Raw genomic sequence first — 20,312 nt, 5'->3', positions numbered from 1 at the left:
CAACTGTACCCTTCCATTTATTTTTTGCTTAATTCATTAAGACAAAAATAAGATTTTAGGACGATTTTTTTTTGAAAAATTTTTTTAGACAAAATGAAAATCGTCCCAAAACATAAATGGTAATGAAGAAATTCAAATTTCGTCCTCAAAAAATGACGGAAGGCATAAACTGTTAGAACAATAAATATTTTGTTCGAACGGTATATGTAAAGACGAGAAATTTCTTCCTTAATAAAATAATTGTTCAAACATTTATTAAAATATTCGAACAAAATAAAATAAACATTTGAACAGATATTATATATAGTCGAACGAGAATTTAGCACATTAAGTAACTAAATTTAGTAGGACATTGCTTAACGATCGAACAACATACAACAACATTCCAACGTCAAGGTTAATTAATGCTCGAATGGGAAATTGGCATATTAAGTTACTAACTTTAGCAGGACATTGATTTATATAATATAAATCAATAATTAATTTAGAAAAGAAAAAGACCATTAATAATTAAATTTTACAAAACATAAAATATTATCTATACAAAAAAAAATACAAATAAAAGATACATATTACTACTGACTCAACTCTCTAACCACATCTTCGACTGCAGTTAGGCATGTCTCTAGCTGTGTTAATGGAATATTGATCGTGACCTTATTCATAGAGATATCATTATACGTAAGTCAAAGATTGCACTATGAATCTCCATACATATTGCATCAATCACCTCTTAAATCTATGCACGGGTCTCTACACGCACTATACCTGCCATCTACTCACGACTAAACAAGTAGCAGTACGTGGTGTCTCGGCCTTAAGCGCATATTGTATTGGGCCGGGGTTCAAAGTCTCCCCGACACCCAGCTTTTCGGACCTTCCAGTCTCCACCAAAACTGCCAAAACCCATACAAAAGTAGAAGGTTTTGTTCTAATGGCCAACGACTTGAAGACCCTGATTTCCAGGAGGCCGACTGAAGCAGCTTCAGCTTTACAAGCTGCTTGGCGGCGCTTTAATGGAAAGAAGAGTAGTGAATTAATGTCCACCACTTTTGCAAGAAGGCCAAAAACTAGATATCATGTTTTTCGTGCTTCAAGACTATTTTTTTTTTTTGAAAAGTGCTTCAAGACTATTTAAAGGCCTAGAACCCAACATTGTTTGTGGGCGAGAATTTGGGACCATATAATGACACTAACTAAAAGGTTTGGCTAATGGCAATATTCAACCTGCAGGTAGCTTTCGTGTTGTGTTTCTATTCCAACTTATAAACAATATTTACAATTATATGAACAATTACGTAAATGATTCTGTGTTCTGTACATATCAAGGGCAAGAGCAAAACAATCAATCTCTTTGTAAGGTACGTCTGGACTTGGCATTACAAATAGACGATCGCTTAATCGATTTAAGGACCTCCGCCCAACTGTTAAGAACGCAATGGATGGAATAACTTGTAAAATTAAATTGAAAGAGAACCCCTGATTTTTCGAGGAAATCAGCACCCCCAAAAAGGACGAAGCCTTGAATATTCTTCTAATATCATTCCTCACATTTTTGCGTACATTATAACTGAGCATGCGAGCATGACAGGAATATGGTAATTGACTAACATGCCCCTAACAGTATGATGGGCTTCCCGGCTATTACTTATAAATCTAAAACGGATTACCAAATCCAATTTAACTAAGTTTCGGCCCATAGGCCCACAACCCAATTTGCAAATGAATCTAATACCCTTATCCTCTTCTTCCTCATTGACCTTAAGACAGAACATCACAACCAGAACACAAGAAGTACTCACCTCTCAGAAGACCTTGCCCTCAATGTTGGGAAACCGCCATTGCAACTGCTCCACGGGAACCCACGACGAGTCTTCTTCTAGGGCGCCACTCTACTTAACCAGGAGCTCTATTAATGGACAGTTCATGAACTTCGTCATCTTTCGATCTAACACCTTCTCTAGTACAACGCGTAGGGATCCATGATGATCTACAAGGGGCAGCAACGGCGAGGGAACAAATGTGGTCTCGAGGTGCTTCTTGAGGGACACATGAAACACGAGATGAATCAAGGAATCAGCCGGCAACTCCAACCGGTAGGCTACTTCACCGATCTCTTCCAAAACCTTGAAGGGACCAAAATAACGGGAAGAAAGTTTGAAGCTTTGGTATTTAGAGACACTCTACTAACAGTATTTCTGGAGCTTGAGGTAAATAAGGTCACCAACCTCAAATCCCCTTTTTACATAATTTTTGTCGTATTGTTTCTTCATGGCCCTTTCAACTAGCTGTAGACTTTTCTTTAGGAGGGTTAGAATATGTTTCCTTGTAATTAACTGTGAATCGACCTCTTGGTTTTAAGTAGTGTCTGAGACATATTGTAGGAGGGTTGGGGGTGGAACCCCATATAAGGTCTCTAAAGGGGTGACTCTGGTGGAGGAATGGAAGTTGGTGTTATACCATCATTTCCCCCAAGGTAGCTAGATGGCCCTTTCCTTCAATTGCTGGAGTACAAAACACCTAAGATACTATTAGATGTAGTGATTCACCACCTTTGGCTAATCGTCAGATTGGGGGTGGTAGGCTAAACTGTAAGCCAGCTTTGTCCCTTGCAGTTTAAACATCTCCTTCAAAAGGAGCTCGTATCACATCTCGATCAAAAACTGTGGTAGAGGGCACACCAAGCAACTTGAACACTTGGGAAAAAAAATCTTGACGCTGTGGAGGCAATGTATGGGTATGCTAGAGGGAGGAAATGGGTGTACTAGGTGAGACGATCCACTACCACTATGATCACTGTATACCCTTTAGACATTGGCAGTGCCTTAATGAAGTCTATTGAGATATCTGACCAACTCCAAGTAGGAATGGGCAGAGGCTATAGTAGACCCGTTGGGTGCAAGTTTTCTAACTTGCATTTCTGGCAAGTAGTACACTCCCTCATCTAAACCTTGAGCCTTAAAAGGGAGAATTCTTAGTCATATATATATTCGCCCCTTCCTCAATAGTAACCCATTCACCAAGGAAAACCCCTTATCAGCCTGCTATTCTATCTTTAACTTCTGACATAGATTTGGGAGTTCCTCATTGGATTTATAAGAATCCCTTGGGGCTTGCAGCCACAAAGGATCCAAAACAGTAATTCCAGCCAATGAGCCCTCCTATTTTATCTCGAGTTGCTGGACAAGCATTAGCAGCCTTGTTTTCCTTCCCTTCTGATACTCGATTAAGAAATCATAACCCAATAGTTTGCTAATCCATTTCTATTAGGAAGGAGTCCCAATTTTCTGTTCCAAAAGGAACTTTAAACTCTACTAGTCAGTTTTGATAATAAAAGGCCTCCCCACTAAATAGGGTTGAAATTTCTAAAGTACCCCTGATTATGCACGCTAACACTCAACACAAACTATTAGCACCGATTAGTAACCAATATATATTAACAACTTTAACACACTATTTGGTTATGAAGGGAAACTCTTTAAAGAACTTCCTCAAAGGTAAAACCTTACAGGGCAACCAAATCCAGGAAATCTAATTTTATCGATTGAAAAAGATCACAAGTAAAACGTTTACAAAACCTTTGTAATTAGACACGTTTACCCAAGAATGCAACTCACTTGTCTTCTACCACAATAGGTAGTCAGAACCTCTGACACTTTTCAATCTTTTTCTTTCCTACTGGAACCTCCAGTGGTTGAACTCGAACACTGCAACTCTCCCTTGGAGTAAGAGAATTGCTACCGATACAAAGAGATTATACAAAAGTAAACCTACAAATTGACATGGCTTTATGGGACCCGTTAGATCTACTTCACAATAAAGTAATTTTACAATCTGACGTATCACATCAAGTCATGTCGTTTTGTAAGTTTATTTTTGTGTAATCTTTTTGTGGCTAAAATATTTTCCAAACCAAAATATTGCGACAACCTTCACACTGCCTTTTGCGATGAGGCATATATGTTGTAGTGTGTATTGCAACTTAAACACCATCTCATAATAAGCATGGATTGCTAGTTGGTCTGAGAATCTTTGCTGGTGCGGAACCAGAGGGGCCTCATGTGTCTAACTGGAATCCTCCACCATTGAATGTATTTAAGGCCAATTGGGATGCAACTGTTGGTCGAGTTAGATGCAGAGTGGGGATAGGGGTGGTAGTCAAAAATTGAGAGGGCCAATTGGTTGCTATGTACATTAAGATCTCAGAAAAGCCTTTTTCCTTATGCCAAACTTGCAGAGGTCATGGCTGCGCTCAAAGCTGTCATTTTTTATAAAGAGTTAAGTATTAACAGCTTAATTCTTGAAGGGGATGCAACCAAGGAATTGGAGCACAGCAAGGTTAATCATTCAAGACATCAAATCCGAGCTCAAGAATAGGCCTAACTAGTCTGTTATGCATGTCTCTAGAATGTTTAATTGTATGGCTCATTGTTTAGCTAAGGATGCATTAAAACTCTATGAGGGGAGTATTTCTTTGGAGGGAGTCCCTCCTTGTATCCAACATTTGCTAAGCTAAGTTGAATAAAACTAATTATTCTTTGAAAAAAAAAAAAACATGGTCTTAATTACTCTTTACTTCAACATTACGTCTTGAAATCACATGAGATCATCATGATTCATACTAGAATTAATACTATTTGCTTTGAGCCTGATCTGGCCGCTCATCTTAAAAATCCTGGCTACACAGATCTTGAGTGCTTTTTCACTATCTATATATTAATTAACGTACGTGAAAAAAAAATTAAAAAAAAAAAAAAGATTGAAGGTCAAGGTTCCTGGAATATTCATGATCTCATGGCAACCTCTGATATTTTTCTTTTATTGATATTAATTACGATATTGCCGGGAAATTAAGGCCCAAAAAGATCCAGCTAGCGTGTTAAAACCTTCATGTGCTTCTAATTTCTTCTTCAATTTCTCTCTATCAGAAAGATGAAAAATAATCAACAAGCCGCGCGAAGCAAGCACCATTAATCGAACTGCAGTTCTTGCATGGATTCAAGTCCTTGTTACGCGCGGGTTGGAGCGAGCGAGCGAGATAGCTAGCAGCACTTATTTGAATTATTATTATTATTATATATTAACAAAAAATTATTCCTCATATATTTTTTAATCATATTCTCATCGTTCCATTATATGATACTAAATAATAAGTTTATAAATAAAATATAATAAATAATTTCTAATTATTTCCGGTCATATTATAGAATAATGAGAGAATGATTAAAAATAGATAATAAGTAGCATTACTCATATATTAATTAAAACAGTTGACATATAAATTTTAGCTTTCAAGATTAAAACAAAAATTTTAAAAAAATCAAATTGTATATTGTATTCTGCATTATTAATATTATTTTAGGTACAGATAATATTTGGAAGTGAAACATACGGCCGCAAACAACAACAAAAAATGATAATAGGATATTAATGCAATTTAATTATATAATCCCGTTATTAACTCGTTAGAAGTTGTTCTTAATTAGCTAAAATGAAGAGAAATTGATACTTATCCTCAAAATAATTAAGGAGAGCCCCACACCACCCCAACCCCCCCGCCACGCCCGCCCCACCTCCCCAACCCTCCCCCCCCCCCCCCCCCCCCCCCCCCCAAATTACGCTGACCGTCCTTATGATCTTACTAGCCAGTACAAGTCAAGAGACAATTGGCTGGTCAGCAAATTGAATTTGATCATCATCTTGCGTGCAAATTCTACGCGGCTTTGATTTTGTTTATTTTGATCTTGAGTTCCCACGTGCATGGTTTTGCACATAAATATTCTAGTAAAAGCAGTGCTATACCATCGAGGATAACACGAGATGGTCCCGATAAGAGCAAAGTTTTTTTATACCTTTAAATATTTAAAAAAAAAATATTTTCTTAATTATTAAATAAAAAAATAAAAATAAATGATAGGGACCCAACAATCTGTGGGAGTAGATTAACCCTTCTAGTAAACGCTCGGTCAATTAGCAAATTCATGATCTTTTTCATGTGAGTCACTTCAATCATGTGCTGGCCGGGGAAGTCGCCGACCTTGTTTGATTTTTTCAATATGCATCTACACTATACTAAAAGTTAAAATTTTGTGTTGGTACAAAAGAAAATAAAGAAAATTTATAATCAAAATAGATTTTTTGTTTATAAAAAAAAAAAAAAAAAAAAAAAAACCCTCATAAAAATAAATTTAAATTGATATAATTTGTTAAAGTACACTGGATTACAAAATATATTTATATATATTATAAAAAAAATCTAATATATCAAATATATATCCACATTAATTTATGAACATTATTTTTTGTTAAGATCTATTTATATTGAGAAATACTTTTTGTAGTCGGCAGATACAGTCGGTGTGCAGCTGGCTGTAAAAAAATAAATTAATACGGGACCTACATAAAAAAAAAATTATTTTTATAACTTTTTTTTTATTCATGTAGGTCTCTCTGAATATAAAAAAAAATTTATAATTTTTTTTTATTTATTCTATACAGCCGACTGCACACCAATTATATTTGCCGACTGTATATAGCAAAGCCATTTATATTTACAAGAGAATGTAAAGAAAAGAAGTTGGGGTTGATGAGAAGTGTTTGAGGGGGTAGACTCTCGGTCAAAGTCTGATCAGAAGCTACTTAATTAATTATAATATTAATGGACTTGACCAGTTCCTGTAAGTAGACTGGCTGGACATGGATGTGGACTCGTCAGCTTGCTTAAAATCCTGCTTTCTGCTTCTCTTTGCTCAGTACATATCCTGGTCTGCTCGAACACACAAGTCTATCAGGTTCAATGAGTTGTTATATGAATACACCTTCCTTTTCAATACCTTAGGTTATATACATATAGAATTGTCTGTTTTAATTTGTTTCAGCTCCGGCCGACACAACCCCGGAGAGGTTCCTTTTCTTCTTCTTTTCCCCGGGTCCGGATACTCTACCGAGTTTGGGAAAAGAAGATTTTAATTTCCCAGTGGTAATGTCTTTAACCTGCAGTTTTTAAACGATCTGTGGATGTTGCACTTAGAATGATAGATCGACGAAGAAGGTTGCATTTTTCTCTGATCCGTTTTCAGTTTTTTTCAGGAAGCAGAATTCACAGTGTACGGGTACACTTTAATATGAGCTACCGCGGGCATCGGCAAGAGAACGGGGTGAGGTAAGCTTCTTCTTCCTTCTTCTTCTTCTTCTTCTCCTCCTCCTCCAAAACCACTCCTCCCCCTCCGGCCTCCAAAACCACCCTTCCTTCTCCCAACTTGTACTGCTCCTTCAACTCCTCGAGCACAGTGCTGAACAATACCCATGACAAAGACGCCAACTTCGCCGTCTAATCCAATTAACAAAGGCGTCGCCAACTACGTCTCTTCCCGTCGAGGTGGCGGCGACTCGTTCAAGAGGTACAGCCGAGCCTTCACCGCCCACTACGAAGCATTCATCAACTACGCAAAAGATACTGACTCCAGCTTCATGCACCAGCTACGGCTCAGGAGCCATCGGCTGCTCCGCGATCGAGATCAAGAACAACAACAATCTCATCAACGTTCTCAAATGGACTCTGACGTACGACTCCAATTCCGGCAACATCGATTGGAGTCGAAATTTGATCTGATTTAAAGACGGAGTCTGAACTCAAAATGGCCTTCGACCTACGTTGGAGTCGGAAGTCGGATTTCACTCCTCCATCGGAGTTGGAGCCCAGCTCTACATCATTGATGGGTTCTGACAAATACTTTGTCCCTTGCGGAGAAATTGAATTTCCGACCAAACAACATTTATCATGATCAACTTTTCTTTATCTTTTTCTTTTCCTCTAAATGGTCAACTGAAATATTAATTAATTTGTTATCAACATGATTCCTTGCTCGTTATTTTCTATTCAGGGATGAGGATGTTGAGAAAGATGTTTCCCACAATGATGGAGTGCTGCATGCGACAGAAGAAAAGAAAACAACAAAAATGAAGATTCTTGACCCACATGGGCAAAACCTTCGAATCTGGAGGATGATTTTTGTAGTGTCGTGTGTGATTGCAGTATCAGTGGACCCTTTGTTCTTTTACATTCCCGTGATCAAAGAACGTGAGAGCTGCCTTGCGTTGGATAAAAGATTACATATCATAGCTATTTGTTTGCGAGCGGTCACCGACTTGATTTATATGGTGAATATCATCTTGCAATTTATCTGTCCATATATAGACAACGGCGCCCGTAAAGTTGGAAGAATTAAGGTTGTTACAGATGCTTGGCCAATAGCAAAGAGATACATGTCCTCGTGGTACTTCCGAATTGATATTCTTGCTATTCTTCCCCTCCCACAGGTAAGAAGTCTTCAATTTTCTGCTTCTGATTAAAAGCAAGCATGCATGTCGTCTTGGTTTTCTTTCAATGTCTTATAGTTTAAAAGCATGCGGTGTGTTTAACTTTTCAATAAACTTAATTTATTTTGTTTACAATTTCTGTACCTTTTTTTTCTAATTGAATTAGTTAAGCATTTAAGTTCGCTACGAAATGATTCAGATAGTAACCACATTATTAATATAGGTAGAAATTTCCACTTCAGGTAGGAGACAGTACCTTAACCGGCCTCTTATGATTAAGTTTTCACTTCACTTACGATCTCCGTACCTTAACCTTAACCTTTTATGGCAAAAGAATATTATATTACAAACAAATCTGGGGTTACAAAAGTCCCAAACCGAAAAAGTTCCAAAAATTTTCTATACTAAGCTTTACAATATGTGAGCAATGAAAGCAATAACTATCTACAAAAAAATCAAGACTATATAATTCCAAAATTGAAGCTTTTATTTTGATCTAAACTTTTATAAAGTTGTCGAGACAATTGTACAGTAAAAGAAAAAGATAAAGCAATACCAAATGCTCTAAAGTTAGCTAAACCATTGCCATTCTATTGCCTTCTCTCTCTCTCTCTCACTATGTATATGTATATATATATGTTGAATATTAAAGATAAAAAATTTACTAAAGTCAAGTATATCTTCTCAAAGACACACATACCAGGAAGGAGGGCTTTTCATATTTTTATATCAGTTAACTGCCAGCAAATTAAAGCATTTGATTTAACAATGAGACCACAAAAACCCAGTCAGTAACATAAAGAGAGGGCTATTTTTAACTGCAAAAATTTCTGCAAAAACATTTGTACCAGTCCCCAAGTAGATGGAAAAGCCAGGTATGAAATGACGTCCATAGTGATCACAAAGGATTCTGCCATATATAACCAGCAAATCCGGGGTTGCCCTTCGAGATTCTGACAATGTTTAGTTTTATTCTATCAGTGTGAGAATTTAACCAGCAAACCAATTTGACCTTTTGAGTTTGTCTTCCATAAAGAGGCTCTCAAAAGATCTAATATAGAGATAGCGCCATGTTTGGATATGCTCTTTGATGGTTTAATCATTACGACTATTTCACAACTTTCCAAATAATGCATGAGACATATTTTATCACACCTTTACACTGGGCTAAATTTCTAGATAACTCCAATTCCTAGAGTATGAAACAGGGAATTAATTGAGCTAGTAAATGAAATTGGTTTGAACAGTGAAAAGGGACCACCAAGTGAGCAAAGCTGATAGGGCAGAGATTTTGATATATAGAACGTACCACACTATTGATGGGTAGCAAATTCTCCACTTTGAGTAGGAAATCACCCCAAATTCTCCATTTAGAGTAGAGGAATATGGCAAACACCATTCAGGGATTTTAGAATAGTATCCCCGAGTTCTCCAAAATGCAACAAATGAGAAAGAAATGCAATGATCTGCGCGTTACTTTTTCCCCCTGCTATTTAGATTTTGTACAAAATTCAGTAGGCCGTGCTTCAAAAAATGTCCAGAGGAAGTTATTCCTTACTGCATGCGTACTTGTTGTAATCTTTCCAGGTGTTAGTTCCAATTATTTTTTCAGAGATGAAAGGCTCAAGATATTTGGACAAAAGAAAGGTTCTGAGTGCTATTGTTCTTCTCCAATACGTGCCAAGAGTTATTCGGATCTACATATCATGGAGGAAACTTATCAGGACTGCAAACATAATTGCTCGAATTGTTTGGGTTAAAGCTGCATTCAATTTCTTTCTGTACATCCTTGCCAGTCATGTAAGTTGATTATCATCAGTTTCCTGTTCCTTTAAGCTTATATATATGAGACCAGAGCATTTTTGTGTTAATCATGTTCTTAAAATCATTTACCTTTTCCGTTACTTCAATTCACGGAAGCAAGATTTTATCTCTTATGTGCAGAATTCTCTCTTTCCTGCTTTTATTTTTTATTTTGCAAAGATATCTGCACAAAAGATAGTAATCGATCTCTAACGGGAATTGCTGGTCTTTTAGGTGCTGGGCGCCTTTTGGTACTTATTTTCAATCCAACGAGAGACCGCTTGCTGGTACATAGACTGCAAAAAGCAAAATGGTCAATGTACCCCAAGTTCTTTCAGTTGTAGCAGCAGAATTTCCAAGTCCTCAAATCACACATTTGTAAATGATTTTTGTAGCCCCCTAGAAAAATCAAATGCAACGCAATTTGATTTCGGAATATTTCTTGAAGCCATTCAGTCAGGTACCGTGGCGTCCACAAATTATCCCAAAAAGGTACTGCACTGTTTCTGGTGGGGACTGCGAAATTTGAGGTTTGCACACATGATCTTTAACCTTTGTCATTCAACATTGAGCTATTCCCTAATACTGCAAGAAAAATTCTTATTCTAGACCAAATATTTGGGACGAAAATAACTTCTTATTTTTTTACAATATATAGATTTGAGCGTATCATATATATCAATATATTCTGTAATTCTGAGACTACTATATATCTCATGCATTGTGGTCACTGCAATTTTTGCAGTTCTTTGGGTCAAAACCTTCAAGCCAGCACCAATTTCTGGGAAAACTGCTTTACGATCTTTATTTCGATCTTTGGCTTGCTACTCTTTTTGTATTTCATTGGTAATGTGCAGGTTGGTACTCAACATTTCCTCTTTTCAGCTTCGAGGCCCTCGTTTATATATATATATATATATATATGCTATTTTTTCTCTTATATTCGTGGATAGGATTGATGAATCATAGTTGTTGCGAGTGGCAGACATATATGCAGTTGACAACTGAAAGGTCCGAGGAAGTTATACAAAAGATGAAAATTAAAGAACGAGACATAGACTTATGGATAACGAGAAACGGACTCGATGATAATTTAAGACGGCAGATCATGCCCAACATACAGCGGATTTTGGAGCAAAATATGGATGTTGATGCGAAGAATCCGCTCCCTCATCTTCCCATAGAGCTTAGAAAAGATATTAAGCGCTATCTTTGCTTGCCTCTGCTAAAGAAAGTGAGTCATTTCCTTCATTAATTCTCCCACTCTTTTGGAAATGGTAAAGAAACCAACTCGATTGAAAATTTTATTACTTTGCTTTGGATTGAAAATAGGTGATATGGCATATATATTCTTCTTGGTCAGATTTTGAAGGAGGTATAAATTAGAAGTATATAATAATTTATATATGAATGGAGTTCGTCACATTTGTCTCGATTATCTGTGAACTAGGTGCCAATGCTCCAAACAAAAAGTGAAAAGCTGTTGCAATTGATCTGCGACAGCCTCAGGCCAGTGTACTACAACGAGCGCACCTACATTATTCGGGAGGGAGAACCACTTGATGCAATGATTTTCATCACGCAAGGCATTGTATGGAACTTCACAAACAGTGTCAGGGCTACGGACGGAACTGTCTCCTTAAGTGCAGGGTGTATTGAAAGTGGCCATTTCTTTGGAGAAGAACTTCTAGATTGGGGGTTCGGAGGTTGCTCCATACCAAGCCTTTCTAACCCTCCAGTCTCTACCAAGACTTTCAAAACCCATACAAATGTTGAAGCCTTTGCTCTAATGGCGAAAGACTTGCGGACACTCTCCAAGCGGCCGACGGAAGCAGCATCAGAAACGGAAGCAGCGTCTGCTTTACAAGCAGCTTGGCGACGCTTTCAAGAAAAGAAGACTACTATTGAAACGGACACCACGTTGGCAAAGAAACAAATAACTAGCCGTCGTGCTCCTCACGCTTCAGGACTTCTAAAAAGACTCTCACCCGACGTTGATGGTGCGCGAGAATTTAATACTATCTAGTGAAAGTCAAATTTAAGCTTTGGCTATCAACCGGGTGCCTGTGCTGTGTTTCTATTCCCGATTTTTAAACACAAACAATTATATGGACAATTACATTTTGTGTTCTGTAAATTACAAGGGCCAAAGCAAAACAAGGTACTGGAGTTTGCATTAGTCTTGTATGTATGCTTAGGTAGCAATAGACAGATGAGAGTTCTAAATGGGCTTCTGCTGAGCCCCTGTAAGTCCCTGCTTTAAGGTGAAAACCTTCCGTGTTTGAGGCATGCCTGAAACTTTGCCTGAAGCCACCTCAGTTTACTATTAACATTTTAAGTTTGTTCAGGGAGTTTGTACAAAATGAAAACGTCCACAGGTTTGAAAACGAAGAGAGAAGGAAAACATCCACATGCAGGTTTACCACTGATAGAGTTGCTAGTTGTTTGGATTCTGAATGGAATGGGTTGGATTAGGGAATGAAGAAATTGTTAGCCAATATAACTGGCTCTTCCACATGAAGTTTTCAAATGGGAGATCATGTTTGAGTCCCCCGCTTAAGTTTGAGGGTGCAAATTGTAAGAAATGGCTGTTTGAACAGCTTTCAGAGCACAAATTCACAATGAGCTAGCTAGGCATGAATAGATCATATTCACGCTTAAAAATTGATTTAAGGACCTCAGCCCCAACCTTACAAATTTGGTTGGCCATAAAAGAGATCGTAATGGGCAAATTCAGCTTGCCTCCTATTTTAACAATCACAAAATAATTGTACACTTCCATTTATATTTTTCTTGGGGCACAAAAGACCCCCCAATTAGTAAACTCCATGCTAAAATAGTCAAAGTAAATGGATAATAACAGAAATGATAATGTCACAAAGGCATGATACGATAAAAGTTGCCATCCACAAATTGGTTGTTGGAGGCAACAATATCACATGGTAGAATAAATATGCTCACTAATACCTCGAACCAAGGTCATGACCCTATATATACTCCTCAATAATCACCCAGTTTGTGCTTTCCAGTTGGAATAATGTCATATATCTGAAAAATCAAACAAGGGCAGGTAATAATTATCTAGGAAACACAGATACGTTGTGCCGGGGATGGAGAATCCTGAAGCAATATCACCTCCCTTTTCAGAAAGGATGGCAAGGCAAAGGCAGCCGAATGCATCTGTTACAACAACAATACCATTTAGGGTTGAGCCATATTGTTTGCGTGTATTCTATTGTGCAAATAAGGTTTGTTTTTCTGTTGTGTGAAATTTTTTTCAGCCAGAGTTTGAATAAGGAATTTAATAACAAGAAAATGTACTCAACCTTAGTGATTCTAACATGCAGAGATTGTGTTTTGTTGATAACAATAACAGATTAGAGTGGGAAGAAAAATAGAAAATGTTTCACCCAATATCTACGATAAAAGGTTTAATTACTCGGGTAAGCCTATATCTCGAAAAGTATACATCATTAACAAATAATGTCTGCTGTCTAGTGTGTATCATATTTCAGCTCTTGCAAGCTGTATGACGTTAATATTTTGCCACAGCTAACTTGCTTTTAAAAGGAAAAGAATAACTTGCAGCATAGGCTGTAGAGGAGATATCAATTGAAGTAGACTTAAACAATAAGTTAATAAATAAATAAAAACATACCTCTGAGTTGTAGAACCTTAGTTCTCTTTTATGCTTTACAGCTCCCTCTAACTTCTCAATGGGATTGATGGGATTAACGAAATCAACAGGTGGCCCCTCAGTTGAGCATATAAGAAATCCTATCACACCACTGCATGACACAGAAGCAGTCAACAAGAATGAGGTGGCGAGATGTAACAACCACAGCAATTCTTTTTTTTTTTATAGGTAACAACCACAGAAATTCTAAATGTGAATAATTAGTTGGCAGGATACAGTCGTGTAAATGGTGTAAACCTCTGTGTAGATGGTCACTTTATAAAATGTCAAAATGTCCAAGTAACCTAAAATAACAAATTTGGCAGACTACATTTTTTTTTTTTTTTTATAGGTAAATTTGCCAAACTACATCAAAACTATTCATTAGAAAAAGCTAAGCACGCATAAGTTTCGTCAGTGCCAAGCCAATATGGAGATGACCAAACTTCAGTAATCCCTTATCGGTTTTGTTAAAGAAGCAGAATTGTGTGCCTCTAAAGACTCTTCTAGAATAGTGGAAAATAAGTCTGCAGAATCTTCTTGTAACAGAAACAATGACTAGGCTAGACAGCTGTCAAATTATGTATGGCAATAGACTGCAAAATCTGTTATGTAAAAGTTTATATAAACTGTCCTAGTTTATACTGTGATGCAAGAAAGAAAATACTCTGATATGGAAAGAAAGATTCTGTAAGAAAGTTCCTTGAGTACTTTATTCAACCACCTGCTGCGCATTGTTCTTCCTTTGTTTTATCAGGTTTGACAGCACACAAAACAGAGAAGGCAATAAGCTGGCAGTAAACGGAAAATAAAAAATGTTGCGAAATCAATACCTTGGGTATGTTGGAACATTGGCCCAGGCATAATGAACAGAACCCTTGAATGTCTGACGGCAAATAGAGATCATATCTTGAATAAGATGTGTATGGAGCCACATGCTTTCCGCCATGTTACAGAGAACGCCACCAGGCCTCAATGCTCTAGCTACGGTTTCAAAAAAAGGTTTCTCTACAAGCTCCTGTGCAGGACCTATTTCAGACAAAGGGACCCCATGACCAAGGTTTTGGTTAATTTCAGACCTAATAAACGCCACATTAAGGTTTTCTTTTTTTTTTCTTTTTTGTCTTTTTTTTTGGGGTTGGGGGGGGAACCAACAACCTCAGAAAGTAATCTGGAGCAGCGATCCATTATGAACATATTAAATGAATCATGACAGAGCAAAATACTAAGACATACCCACAGGGTCTGATGAATCGACAATGATGGCATCATACTTCCCTTTGGGTGCATGCCGAAGAAAATCAACAGCTAGTAGGAAAAAAAAAGTAGGATCAACAACAGGCATATAGCCTTATTCTCAACAATTACAGGTGAAAAGTAAATGAATCTATGACACTTTTTTGAACATACCATCACCAATGCAAAGGTGGACACGAGGATCCTCGAATCCAACAGCCAACTCAGGAAAAAACTTTTTTGAGACCTACAATAAAAGAAATTGATCCAATCACTTGATTAAATAGAAAAATATGTCAACAGGCAATCAAATGAAGAATGCACGTTACATCATCCACTTACATCAATGACCATCTTGTCTATCTCGCAGATATCAATTTTTTCCACAGAGCTATGGCGAGAAATTTCTCTTAGAACTCCTCCATCACCACCACCAACCACCAGAACCTGTAAAATGATGTTTGGTAACACACAGAATTATGCCAACACAGAGGAAAAACCAACAGGCAAAGTTATTGGTCAAAATGAAAGAATGATTGGATTGAAAAATGTCTTAAAAAGCTATGCATATTTTAAAGCAAGGTGACCAGATAAAAAGATCAAATGATCATACAACAAATGAAATGATGTCTACCCATCCTGCTAAAGACAGACTGATGGTACAACACTTGCATCTGTCTAATGGATTTCAAAGTTTCATTCTGCTCTCTTCTAACCACAACTGTTTACTTTTGGTTCTAACTTCAAAAGGAAAACTTTAATAATCGGTTAAGAAGAAGAACAAAATCACGTTTCTTAGCAACATTTCCTCTTAAAGTTCCAGTATCAGTACGGAATCAACCAAGAGCATTAGAGCACAAACTTCAATTATCACAATGTTGCTGTGATTTTTTTTGTTCTAATGATTTAGATTTAGTTATATTAAGAGCATCATGTAACACTACAAAAAAGTTTTTACTATTATTTCAAATCGTTCAATATTCATAGGAACTTTATCCCATTATTCATTACCACATAAAACAAAGACTATGCAAAAGAAAATCATACACAGAAAATGTAAGTTATCAACGGCAAGGACTTCAAACAATGATTTCCGGATGGAAATTACAGTTTTGGGGGATGGAATTGAACAAAGAGGAAGATGAGCAATCATCTCCTGGTAGGCGCATTCATCTTTCTCTGTCAGCTGAACAATGCCATCAAGTGCAAGCACTTTCCCATATGCTGAGGACTGCAGATAAAAGACATGGTATCACCAACTCATATGAGAAAATTATAAGGAACCGAAGGCATGAATTCCAAACCTCGAATACCAGGACCTCTTGAAACTCTGACTTTCCCTTGTACAAAACCTTTTCCACTACTAGTGAATGGGCTTCTCCTAAATATAACCAAAACAGCATCAGCTATCGCCACTTGTTCCACAGAAAATATGTATAACGTATATGAAAGTAATGCCTACCGGGCCACATCGGGTTGTTAAAATAAACCTTTTTGCTAGCTTTCCCTGAAGTAGAAAGACATGAAAAGTGGTTGTGATGTAAACCTATTTATCCCAACCAATTTGCATGGGTTTAAATACATGAACGTAAATGAGATGTTGGGAAAATCATAGATATTACCAGAGCAAGGGTGAGTTTCCGAAAACCACCCAGAAACAACAGTAGAATGGCATTTTGCCTCAAACTCCGGGTCTGACGCCCTGGCCTTCAAGCAACAAGAAGGGAGAGCCTTCTCTGAGCCATTCCGGTCACTCACCTTCCCATCCATAGTCTTCTGGCATTCCAGACCTCTTCCTGCGATACCCTCCATATATTATCTTTTTCTTTTTGGGCTCCAGTATCTAGATTACAAAATATATCAATAAGAAAAAATAACTTTTTTATAAGTAAAATAAACTTTTATTCAATCAAGTAAATAGGCATAGCCCAAGTACACAGGAAATATTCAAAAGAGAACACCTAATAACATGTTACGTGTTAACCATTTCCAAACAAAAAGGGAAGCATTCTCCTTGAGGTTCATGCATTGATCTCCGTTACTACAGTTCATAAATTCAATTGAGATCACTATAAAAAAAGAAATTGAAGCTTCAAAAGAAAATCTATATGTATCCTGTACGTATGAATAAATAGAAAAAAGGACATGGCACAGAAGAATACCAGGCAAAATCTCAAATACAGAACTTCCAAGTTCAAGGGCGTAATTTAAAACAAGATCCATTGCCAAAAACGGAGACTTTTACTTTAAAAGTTGGAGAATCTTTACTTATAGTAAGTAAATATACAGCACAAATTAGTCGCTAGTTCGGCAAATAAAGAACCAAAAAATGGTACTGAAATGTCGCAATCAAATGCCCCAAACTTGAGGGAATATCACAAGCTCCATTCCCAAAAGGAAAAAAATAAGCCTTCTCCTTGTAAAACAATTCCCAGACGATTTTGCTAGGCTCCTATTTTTCTTCGGCCCCAAATAACGTTACAAAGAAATAAGAAAAGTCTCTACGTTTCCAACTTTTTCTTATTAACACAGGTAATCCACTTTTAAAATAAATTTCTTTACGTTAAAATGCGGAAAAGCTTAGGACTAAGCTATATCGAACCACGTGAAACTAAGAAAATTAAGTTCCCCACGGAAGCGTCAGATTCAAATATTTCCAGTTCCAGTAATACTTACCTATTGCATTAAATTGGCACAAAACTTCGTAAAAAGGAACCCGCTTTGGTTTCCGAGAAACTATGGGAAGAGAAAAATATGAAGGGGAATATCTGGCAGCCTCAATGGAATAACCAAATTACATTGCCTATATTTCCAAAGGAATAGACAATGATACAATTAGAGTCTCGTTGAAACCTTATAAAGAGCAAAAACTTCGCCTTTCCAAGCAATGAGATCGCATACTACACCTACCCTTAGTTATCATTGGCAGAAGAGTAAATTAGCAATCATCTTGAAGACGAACAATTCCAAACAGTAACGAGTGCAACAATCAAATTCGCTCTCGAAATTTCCCCAGGAGCCAAACAGAGGCGCTAGGGTTTAACACAGGACGGTCCATTAAACAAAGCCCAAAAGCCAAAAGATAGCCTCTGCTTAGAAAACTTAGTAAATGAAACGAAACAAAATGAAGATCAAAAGAAAATGAAGGAAAAGAAAATTCACGTATCAGCCAAAACCTGCAGCAGTGTAAGACAGATCATACCAAAAAAAAGAGGGAGTGGAGAGAGTTGATACCTTCAAATATATTGAATTGGAATCCATAGACATGGAGACAGAAGAAGAAGAAGAAGAAGGTGAGAGAGAGAGAGAGAGAGAGATCTTGCCTGGCTAAAATGGCAGTGATATTGTATTGCTCAAGATGCTTTCTTCTTCTCTTCGTTTGTCTCTACTGAGGGCAGAGAGTGAGCGGGAAAGAGTTAAGGAGGGGCTGGTTCTCTCTGTCTCTGTGTAATACCTTTGCAGAATGAAGACTGCGCCTATTTATACAAACAGTGACTGATCTGTGTTCGTTGTATAATATTTATTTTTTTGAGAAAATAAAATTTTCTCATTCCCACGTGTTCTTTATATAATATATTTATTTAAAAGCTGTATTTAATTTGTGAAAAAATTAATTTCAGATTTTTTATTAAAAAAAAAATCAAATCATTTCATAATAGTAAGATAAGAAATAATATTTAGATTTGTTAATTTATTTCCTTTTAAACCTAAGATATTCAAATTGCAATCCAACCAACGCGGAAAATCAAAGCTATATATATATATATATATAAGAATTCTTGGGATCATGTAATTTCCCGTTTGAATTGAAGACATTAAGGGTTGGTTTAGTTACACAAAAATAAATTATCTCATCTCATCTCATCTCATATAATTATTATAATTTTTTTAAATTTTTATCGAAAATATAATAAACAATTTAACTTTTTTAAATTTTAAAACAAAAATAATATTAAAAAATTATATTATAACAATATTTTATTCAATCTTCAATAAAATATTTCATCTTATTTCATTTGAACTGTGTAACCAACCGAAACCTAAGATTTGAAGATTCCTGATAATTTCTTGATAGGCAATTCAGACAAAGATGTGCGAATCTCAATTGTTTGGAACCTTTGGATAGATGAGATCAAGTTTTTTTTTTTTTTTTTTTTGTTTTTGGAGAGGTGAGATCTCATGTCCTACTTGCCATTTTATATGAAGACTTCAATCATATAAAATGGCAAGTAGGACATGGTACATAGAAGCCCACAAGGGGACCATGCATGAATGCTATACATCACTCACTACCCGCACATGCAGCATTGTTGATGAGTGATGTGTTTTTACTTTGTAGAATGATTTGTGAGGATTTAAGTGTATAAGTTTTGTAAAAGCTCTTTCAAAATAAAAAATAAAAAAAAAAATTATTTTATAATAAAATTTTCTCTTTTCCAAATAGCTAGCTCGCACGATTATTGATCATTTAATTCTTTTCCCATTTCTCAGATTTTTGGACACGTTTTAATTTTGCGAACAGCTTCTCAGCTATATTGTATTTTAATCACTAGTTTTCATATATATTAATATATTTGGAGACCATCCAAAAATTCATTTTTTTATTATTATTATTAGTTTCGTGTCCAAGTTGATGAAAGGATATTATTCGATGGGATATGGTAATTCAAAACGTGCTTAATTGATGTTTTAGTTGGAGTAAAGATAAAGTTGTAAGAAAGCCTTGGAATTTTAATTAACAAAAGCCGATCGAAACGTGCTAAACTCTTATGGAATCATGTGAACATGCAAGGATTTGATTTCATATAATTTGTCACCACAAGCATTTATAACCACGTAATATTCCCCCACAAGCATCAATTTGTTAATTAAATATGATAAGATTATCATGTCCTTAATTATTTTTAATTTGAACACGTGGCTACTCGTGACTCACGATGAAAATAGCAACCAAAAAAACAGAATTTTTTATGACTTTTACCGCCAACTCTAAAACTACCATACCGATCGAGAAAGATGATATAAAATGTTGGTCTTAGGATTTGTTTAGATACTTAAATTGAGATGAAATTAGTTGAGATAGTTTGTAAATAGTAGTAAAATGATTTGTAAATAATAATAAGATGGTTTGTGTTAAAATATTTCATAGGATTTTGATAAATAAGGAAAAAAAAATTTGAAAAAAATATTATAAAGTTAAAATATTTTTAAGAAATAGTTTTTTTTTAATATTATTTTTATTTTTCAGATTGAAATTTTTGAATTATATTTTTTTATG

The 20,312-nt window shown here is 36.1% G+C and overlaps 2 protein-coding genes and 1 long non-coding RNA gene across 6 annotated transcripts; 2 read left to right on the top strand and 1 right to left on the bottom strand.

Moving 5' to 3' along the window:
• The first annotated feature begins 1,766 nt into the window (after window positions 1-1,766).
• On the top strand, window positions 1,767-4,554 carry LOC122309810. Its single transcript, XR_006242530.1, has 2 exons — window positions 1,767-2,210; window positions 4,238-4,554. It is a non-coding gene; the product is annotated as an uncharacterized LOC122309810 (long non-coding RNA).
• A 2,086-nt stretch (window positions 4,555-6,640) lies between these two features.
• On the top strand, window positions 6,641-12,469 carry LOC122309806 (cyclic nucleotide-gated ion channel 1-like). Of its 3 annotated transcripts, none has more exons than XM_043123470.1 (9): window positions 6,641-6,791; window positions 6,879-6,979; window positions 7,090-7,162; window positions 7,884-8,319; window positions 9,907-10,119; window positions 10,357-10,652; window positions 10,868-10,979; window positions 11,108-11,356; window positions 11,573-12,469. In XM_043123470.1, the coding sequence occupies exons 3-9, from the start codon at window positions 7,125-7,127 to the stop codon at window positions 12,146-12,148; spliced, it is 1,920 nt and encodes a 639-aa protein (XP_042979404.1). In that variant the 5' UTR covers window positions 6,641-6,791; window positions 6,879-6,979; window positions 7,090-7,124; the 3' UTR covers window positions 12,149-12,469. The 3 variants fall into 3 exon arrangements, with proteins under 3 accessions (XP_042979404.1, XP_042979405.1, XP_042979406.1); XM_043123471.1 differs by having other exon boundaries at window positions 7,080-7,162; XM_043123472.1 differs by lacking the exon at window positions 6,879-6,979 and having other exon boundaries at window positions 6,657-6,791.
• Window positions 12,470-12,887: 418 nt separating this feature from the next.
• Window positions 12,888-18,509, bottom strand: LOC122309808 (spermine synthase-like). Of its 2 annotated transcripts, none has more exons than XM_043123474.1 (11): window positions 18,358-18,509; window positions 16,657-16,877; window positions 16,497-16,541; window positions 16,339-16,415; window positions 16,143-16,265; window positions 15,377-15,481; window positions 15,209-15,281; window positions 15,035-15,106; window positions 14,632-14,827; window positions 13,781-13,910; window positions 12,888-13,302 (listed from the first exon to the last, which is right to left on the bottom strand). In XM_043123474.1, the coding sequence occupies exons 2-11, from the start codon at window positions 16,844-16,846 to the stop codon at window positions 13,204-13,206; spliced, it is 1,110 nt and encodes a 369-aa protein (XP_042979408.1). In that variant the 5' UTR covers window positions 16,847-16,877; window positions 18,358-18,509; the 3' UTR covers window positions 12,888-13,203. The 2 variants fall into 2 exon arrangements, with proteins under 2 accessions (XP_042979408.1, XP_042979409.1); XM_043123475.1 differs by having other exon boundaries at window positions 16,657-16,830; window positions 18,358-18,503.
• Window positions 18,510-20,312: the final 1,803 nt, after the last annotated feature.

Source organism: Carya illinoinensis, chromosome 5 (assembly GCF_018687715.1).
Source record: "Carya illinoinensis cultivar Pawnee chromosome 5, C.illinoinensisPawnee_v1, whole genome shotgun sequence".
Taxonomy (NCBI): Eukaryota; Viridiplantae; Streptophyta; class Magnoliopsida; order Fagales; family Juglandaceae; genus Carya; species Carya illinoinensis.
This window is presented reverse-complemented; position numbering and strand designations above follow the sequence as displayed.